Here is a 7,775-nt window from a genome sequence, read left to right as displayed (position 1 = left end):
ATTCTAAATTCTTACATAAATTCTTTGATAATGCTATATTCCTGCTTGCTTAAAGGTTGGTTGCAAAGTCTTCTTTACTTACATACAATATCCTTGGTCATTACAGGGCGTGATGGCTCACTTGGCTGCCCAAATCCAGCTTTATTCTCAGCAGTGACTCTAAACTCGTACTCTACTCCCTCACTCAGGCCTTGCACCTTGAAGCGAAGGTCAGGAACTGTCCTCTTGCAGGCTCTCACCCATCTCATTCCTCTCCTTTCTTTCCTTTCTACACAATATCCTCTAATGTCACTTCCTCCGTCCTGTACAGGTCTCTTCCATGAAATGGTAACAGCATTCCGACTAACATTATCTACCTCTGGAGCTGAGGGTGGACCTGGTGGACCTAAGAAAAAAAAAATAGCCATGAAAAAATATATATATTTCCAACATTTCAATGTCAGTATTTTTTAACTTTATTCTTAAACAAGGTAAACTTACCAAAGCTGTCAGCCATTTTGACCGGACCAGACAGGCTGGAGTCTCCTGTGCCATACTGGTTTACAGCGCATACTCTAAAGATGTACTCATTGCCTTTGATCAGTTTGGTGGCTACATGTCTACAGTCCATAATATTTTCTGCAACTTTGGTCCACTGCAAGCGGCTAGTCTCTCTCTTCTCAAGGATGTAGGACTTGATAGAGGAGCCTCCATCTTCTTCAGGTGGGAGCCAGGTCAGGGTACACTTCTCAGCTGAAATGTTACTGACTTCAATAGGGCCTGGTGGTCCAGGAACATCTAGGACCTTTACTTTAATGTGTTCTTCCTTAATACCAAATGGGTTACTGGCATTAATTGTGTACTCTCCGGTATTCTTCCGGCTTGCATACTTGATAGAAAGGGTTGAAGAGGTTGGAGTGCTAGTTACAGTGACAATGTCAGAGTTCTTGAATTCACGACCTCCCTTGGACCAGAAAGCAGTTGGGGGAGGTTTGCCCACAATCTTTGCAGCTGAGATGACAATTGTGTCTCCTGCCTTGACGGACACAACCTCCTTCATCTCTTGGTCAAGAGTGATAGATGGAGGCTCTGTTAAGAAACAGGAAGATGTTGAACAATAATTGTACATTTAAAACTGATTTTTAAAACCTGAAGTTGCATAAGTCTTAAATTTTAAACTACATACCATACTCATCCTTGCAGGTCAGTGATTCGGTTGTCTCTGAAGGAACACTGACAGCACCAGCAGCATTCTTGGCCCTGATTCTAAACTGATACTGAGCTCCTTCTGTCAGGTCTGTAATGGTGAAAGCACAGCTCTGGATGTTCACGTGATTGGCCTTCATCCATGCCTTTCCACCAGCCTCAAGTTTCTCCACCATGTAGCCAGTCAGCTTATAGCCACCATCATATTTAGGAGCAGTCCACATTAGAGTGACTGTGTTCCTGGTAACATTTATCACATCTGGTTTACCAGGTGGATCTGAAAAAAAAAAAAATCAAAGACATGAAATAAAACAAAGCCACTGCAATTTAATTCAGGCATTTACAATAAAAACAGAAAGGTTCCTATGTATAATATATAACTTTAAGAAAATGGTTTGGACTCACCAATAGGATCAAGGGCGACAACAGCCTCAGTGACTTTGCTTGCCTTTCCAAGGCCGGCCATATTCATAGCCATCACCCTGAACTCATACTCTAGTCCTTCAACGAGACCCGTAACTCTACACTCCTTTACTCTCAAAGGAGTCTTACTAGCTCGCTTCCACATCAGGCTGTTTCTCTCCTTAAACTCAAGGTGATACCCTGAAAAACCCCCAAAAAGATATAATAAATCATGACTGATGACACTCGATTACTTACTTACAGAGATGAATAACAGTATTTTACCGGTGATTGGGGAGCCACCGGTGTCTTTTGGATCAGCCCAAGTCAGAATGGCTGACTCATGTCGAATGCTCAGAATCTCAGGAGGAGCTGGCGCCTCAGGTACATCTTGAGGAAAGATAAAAGATCAGTTAATTCACTAAAATCTTTACACATAAAAACATAAGACCTACTTACTGTAACAAAACATTTCAAGATTACTTCATAATACCAATTACTTTTGCCATCAGAAAAATTTAAACACTACATTTTCAGGCTGTACCTTTCAACATTAATCAAATTAATTTGACTTTTATTCAAATGCTGCCTGTCAGACTACACTGATGTCTGAATATTGCCCTGAGGTCACTGATCCAAATGTAAGTATACTGTATATCATATAACATGGAAAGAGCATCAACACAAGCTGAGGCTTATTATAATTATTAATCTCAGGATTTGATCATGTCTGTATCTACAGATATTTAAATCAATGTATCAGAATTGGATTGGAACTGAATAATCCTCAGTCCAACCAGAATCGAACAATTCTGGATCAGAGAATATCCATTTTAACTATATGAAAGATATCTTACCTGTCAACCCATTTACAAAAACTAGACTGACATTTACAGTAATTAAAAAGAGAAATCAAAGGACTTTACAAGTAAAGTTCTAAAGATCAGAGTTGTACTCACTGAAAGGATGCTGGGCGATGACTGGGTCAGATCTCAGGAACTCTCCGATGCCGTACTTATTCTCAGCACACACTCTGAAGATGTACTCTATTCCATCGTGGAGTCTGATCACCCTCATGGTGGTCTTCTGGATGGCTGAAGCCACTGTGGCCCATTTGTTATCTGTTGTCCTCCTCTTCTCAACGATGTAATTGGACACCTCCGCACCTCCATCGTCTTTGGGCGGTGCCCACTCCAAGGTGATGCCATCAGCAGTTATCTCGTCAAACTTGATGGGTCCAGTGCATATTCCAGGCTTTCCGACAACCTTCAACTGGAACTTGCAGTCCTTGGAGCCTGCACTATTCCTGACATTGACGGTGTAGGTACCTGCATCTCCTCTCTGGCAGTCTCTGACCAGTAGAGTGGTAATGCCCTGGGAAGCCTCAACACATATACGGCCAGTGTCGCCAAGTCCCATGTCGCCCTTCTTCCAGGTGGCGGTAGGGTAAGGCACTCCAGTGACAGGGATGTTGATGCGCATGGTGGTGCCCTCCTTCACCACGCAGCAACCATCATGCAGACTGCTCAAGTTGCAGTCAGGCAGCACTGAAATGTTACCAATTGGTGTTAAAAACTTTTCTATAAGAAATTATTTTTTGGCATTGAAAATCATGTAAGTGCATTTAAAGGGGCAGTATTATGCATTTTCAGTCACATAGTGCTACTTTAGAGTACAATCAAGTAACCATGATTGTACTATAAAAATGATATTCATATCAAACATGACAGAAGAAATTTTACTTAGTGATTTTGTAAGGCGGCGGTAGGAGTTCGCCCTGTAATTGGTGGGTTGCCTGCTTGATTCCCACTCCCACTTTGTCATGCCTTATCAGGTAATTTCATTTAACGCCTTGAAATTGGGCTTCTGTTTCTTTAAGAAACTCCTTCTTTTTCTGACACTCCGCCTTCAGGAAGTCGTCACAACATCTCTCCTCTTTTAAAGCTTTAACAATGTTTTTACCAGCATTTCACTGAGAAGCAGCTCCTACAATGAGATCAATTAGGTGTTTGGTAATTGCTGCTGCTGCTAGTCTGAAGGAGCTGAATGGAGGAGCTCAGAAACTGTAACACTAAGGAGGAGCTGCACCTCAAAGGTGAGGCTATGTCCACCCAGGTGTTTTACACAGCTGATTGGTTGCCACAGTGATTAAAGGATTTCTCAAACATGAATGAATGAACCAAGGCAACACTCCAGCTGTTTGTGAAGAGGGAATAACAATATAACATGATGTAAAGTTTCAAAAAGTCAACTTTACATAATACTGCCCCTTTAAAAATGTGTATGACATGAAGGCTAATCAGGTGGATTCCTTACCGAACTGGTCCTTGGCAACAGCAGTGAGCTCAGTTGGTGGTCCCTCTCCAGACTCGTTGAGGGCCTTGACCCGGAATAAATACTGCTTGCCGTCTGCCAGCTCACTGATGGTGTGACTGGTGTTCTTGCCCTTCATAATCTCCTTCCACTTCTCCTCTCCTTCGCTCTGCTCCAGGATGTAAGCGGTAATGAAGCTTCCTCCATCACTGATGGGTTTCTTCCAGCTCAGTGTGATAGAGTCTTTGGTGGTCTTTTGGGCTCTGAAGTCTGTCACTGGACCAGGTTGTTCTGCAAAAGTGGATTTAGAAAAGGTTAAAGCGTATTTTCTGATAAGAACAAATGGATATTAGTTCCAGTGCATAACTCTTAAGAAACGTGAATACAAAGAAACCTCCAAATGTGAAGACATATGAATGAATTTTCTTTTAGATCTGAATGGAACATTAAAGTCTCAAACTCTTTGGGTGTTTTCTACATGATACCGGTAGATCTCACTCAATTTGGGAAAAAAATTGCAGCTTAATATTTATTATTAAGCTGATGTGGTTCACTTTCACACTGCACTGTGTCAGATGAACCAAACTAATTGAAAGACCTGTTCACCCAGTCGCCTGTGGTGGCAGTGCACCAAGAACTGCTAAAAGAAATGACACAAAAACCTCCGAAGAAGGTACATCTTTGAAAAGCAGAAGTGGAACCTCCTGCACAGCCAACAAGAATGCAACAAGTGGTTGTTGAATGGTAAGCCAACAACAAAACACTCGTCCTGTACAGCACATACAGCGGTAAAACCAGCTGACCAATCATGATGGAGCTCAGCTTGGGTTACTAGGTGATAGACAGAACTCCGCTGGGGTTGCTAGGTAACAAGTTCAAAATGGAAGTATAAAAATGTCAAAATGTGAATTTTGTATAATACGTCCCCCCTTTAATGGCTTAATTATCCTTTATATTACTAAAGTTAATTCCACATCCAAATTTTTAATGTACGTTTCTGACTGAATAATTTGGGATTCAGAGGGTCGACTGTAATCGCTTCTCTGAAATATAATAAATCGCTACCTGAGGCCCGGACGCTGCCTGCCGTCTCGCAGCCCTCTCCGATGCCATAAGCGTTTTCAGCCAGAACTCTGAAGCAGTACGCTTGACCCGGCTCCAGATTGGTGATCCTGAAGGAGGTCTTGTGGCACTCGGCGGAGACGCAGGTCCACGCCTTCCTCTCAGCCAAACGTTTCTCCACAACATAGCTTTTCACTGGACTTCCACCATCGATCAGCGGCGGCTCCCAGCTTATCCAGGCGTGGGTCCTGGAGGTCTCCTTCACAGTCAGGTTGGCAGGTGGTCCAGGTGAGTCTGAGGGGGAGGAGCAGCAGAAAACTTTAGTCAACTGATCAGGATATCAAAGAACAAATAGAAAGGTAAATGGTAATTTTAATTTACATTAGGCTATATGCATTAAACAAGCACAACATTATGACCACTTGATTTGATTTCATGAAGGCTCCTCCTTATAACTTGCCATAATTAAAGGATCTGTTATCTGACGTCTTGGTGACAGATAAAAATAAACACACCTTCAGGGATCTAGTACAATAGCACAAAATATTGTCTAATACTTTTGTCTGGTTTCTATTGGACTTGAAATAAAACAAAACTGACTTACAAGTAACTTTTCAACTACTTATAGGAGGTCGTTTTCAGTCAATAACTCTTTAATGCTGAAAGTTCTAGTTTCACTGGCGGATTATTTAACTTTTAACAAGGTATCTTGTTGATCTTGTCAAATAATCTGCCTGTAGATCTAGTACTTTTTTTAATCAATATAATATTCCTATATCTTGCTGAAAAGATATTTGTAAGTTAGTTTGTTTTATGTCAAGTGTAGTGACATATTTGCACTAGAAACTAGACAAAAGTTTTTTGGAAGATGTTGTGTTTCTGTAGTGTAATCATATTTGTTGAAGCTTAACATAAATGTGTTTCTATAACTGCTCTTTTTGTTTTCTAACAACACTTCAAAACAAATCCAGGTTTATATTTATTCACTGTAATGCAACACCTCTGATTAAACCCTAACTGTTTGCAGTCTGTGTACTCAGGCAAATCCTTACCGAGGACTTTAACGATGATGGTGTAGCTCTTGGATCCACTGCTGTTCTCCAGAGACAGGACATATTTGCCTGCATCATATCTGTTGATGTCCTCAATCATTAGCAGGGTGTCCCACTCAGACGTCTTGATCAGCAGTCCCTGCCTGTCCTTCAGGTTGGCGTCCACCTTGGTCCATGTCACATTGGGCGCTGGGCGTCCCCTCAGCGGGACGTACAGCCTCATGGTGATGCCGGCTCGCAGAACCAAAGCCTTCCTCAGATCAGCATCCAGCTCACCTTCAGGGGCAACTGCAGAGAGGCAGATTATTAAAATATGTTAGCTCCCCTGTCTTTAAGCCATTTTACTGGACAATAAATAGTCCCAGAAATCATTGCAATAAACTATAATATTGTCATTTTGAGACCCTTTTCAACTAATATAATAACAATAATGGCTTGTAAACACAAATATACTCACTCAAAGATTTAAAAAAAAAACCTTTCATTTCTAAAGAATATTTAACACTGGGACTGGAAAACATTTTAAATATACAAAAGATAAAAACAAAACAAGAATCCAAATGGATCATGAAGTCTCTGTGACCAAAATTGCATTTCAAATTCAGCTTAGACAGGGAAAACAGGCAAAGTGTCAGCAAGTGCAAACTAACTACTTTGTACTGGGTGTTAAATGTTTCCAGTGTTTTTCAAAATGGAGGCTTTTCAATGATAGAGCTCATTTTAATTTATCATGTGATTAATGGACTTATTGCTTATTGTGACAGGCCAACAATCATCTGATGAACGTACTCAGGATGTCCTTGGCCGTGTGGTTTCCAGGAACCTCGCTGGGCTCACTGTAGCCAATCTTGTTGACGGCAGTGACTCTGAACTGGTACTCTGTGTTTTCCGTCAGGCTGGTCACCACAAATTTGGTGGCCTGGAGTTTCTTCGGGACATTGCACTTGGTCCACTCCTCGGCGTCGGCTCGCTTGCACTCCACCAGATATCCAATGATCTCACAGCCGCCATCGTAAGCTGGTTTGGTCCAGCTGAGGCTGATCGAATGCTTGGTAGAGTCCACCACCTTGGGGAACGCAGGTGGGCCAGGCGGATCTTAAGAATAACACAGAAAGCTTAGAAGTCTGACAAACATCAGGGATATTTTCAGTTACGCTTTTCTGCTAATCAGACACTCACAGACAGGGTCAACAGCCAGAGCGGCGTTGGACGGATCGCTGGGTTTGCCCAGGCCGGCCTTGTTCAAGGCGATGACTCTGAACTCGTATTCTGAGCCCTCGGTCAGCTGAACTGCCTTGATGGTTCTGTCGATGACGGGTCGCCGGTTAACCTTAGCCCAGGTCAACTCTGTGGCCTCACGCTTCTCCACCAGGTAACCCAGGATGGGAGCTTTGCCGTCATTGGCGGGGGCTTTCCAGCTGACTGTCATGGAGTCCTTGGTGATGTTGGTAATGACCGGTGGCTCACATGGCCCAGGAACATCTGATGGAAGAGATAAAGGCATGAGAGTCACACTGAAGACCAGGTTGACAAGCATCTCTGAACTGACACCTATTATGCTTCCTAGAACAGGTTAGGATAGTTTTATAGGCCATTCAAAACGTGTCTCGTCACTTTAAATCCAAAACAGCTGCTGCGGGTCACGCCCCTCCGACTCAACATTTACACTCACACGTAAAAATGGCTACAAACCCTTTCAATTCAAATTCAATTAAAATAATTTAAATTCCAAAGGGAATTTAAATTAGATGTGCAATTATA

At 42.3% G+C, this 7,775-nt stretch overlaps 1 protein-coding gene across 18 annotated transcripts in view; it reads right to left on the bottom strand.

Moving 5' to 3' along the window:
• Positions 1-7,775, bottom strand: part of ttn.2 (titin, tandem duplicate 2) — a 208,919-nt gene that overhangs the window by 46,238 nt on the left and 154,906 nt on the right. For all 18 annotated transcript variants that reach the window (XM_015043229.1, XM_015043240.1, XM_015043237.1 and 15 more), the window contains 11 exons: positions 7,194-7,496; positions 6,804-7,109; positions 6,015-6,302; positions 4,966-5,256; positions 3,904-4,191; positions 2,547-3,134; positions 1,873-1,977; positions 1,591-1,788; positions 1,166-1,462; positions 481-1,068; positions 83-385 (listed from right to left, as the gene is read on the bottom strand). In XM_015043229.1, the coding sequence (XP_014898715.1) occupies positions 83-385; positions 481-1,068; positions 1,166-1,462; positions 1,591-1,788; positions 1,873-1,977; positions 2,547-3,134; positions 3,904-4,191; positions 4,966-5,256; positions 6,015-6,302; positions 6,804-7,109; positions 7,194-7,496 (3,555 nt within the window). The remainder of the gene's footprint in view (positions 1-82; positions 386-480; positions 1,069-1,165; positions 1,463-1,590; positions 1,789-1,872; positions 1,978-2,546; positions 3,135-3,903; positions 4,192-4,965; positions 5,257-6,014; positions 6,303-6,803; positions 7,110-7,193; positions 7,497-7,775) is intronic.

This window comes from Poecilia latipinna, unplaced genomic scaffold, assembly GCF_001443285.1.
Source record: "Poecilia latipinna isolate Pla-1442-1.1 unplaced genomic scaffold, P_latipinna-1.0 Scaffold622, whole genome shotgun sequence".
Classification (NCBI taxonomy): domain Eukaryota; kingdom Metazoa; phylum Chordata; class Actinopteri; order Cyprinodontiformes; family Poeciliidae; genus Poecilia; species Poecilia latipinna.
This window is presented reverse-complemented; position numbering and strand designations above follow the sequence as displayed.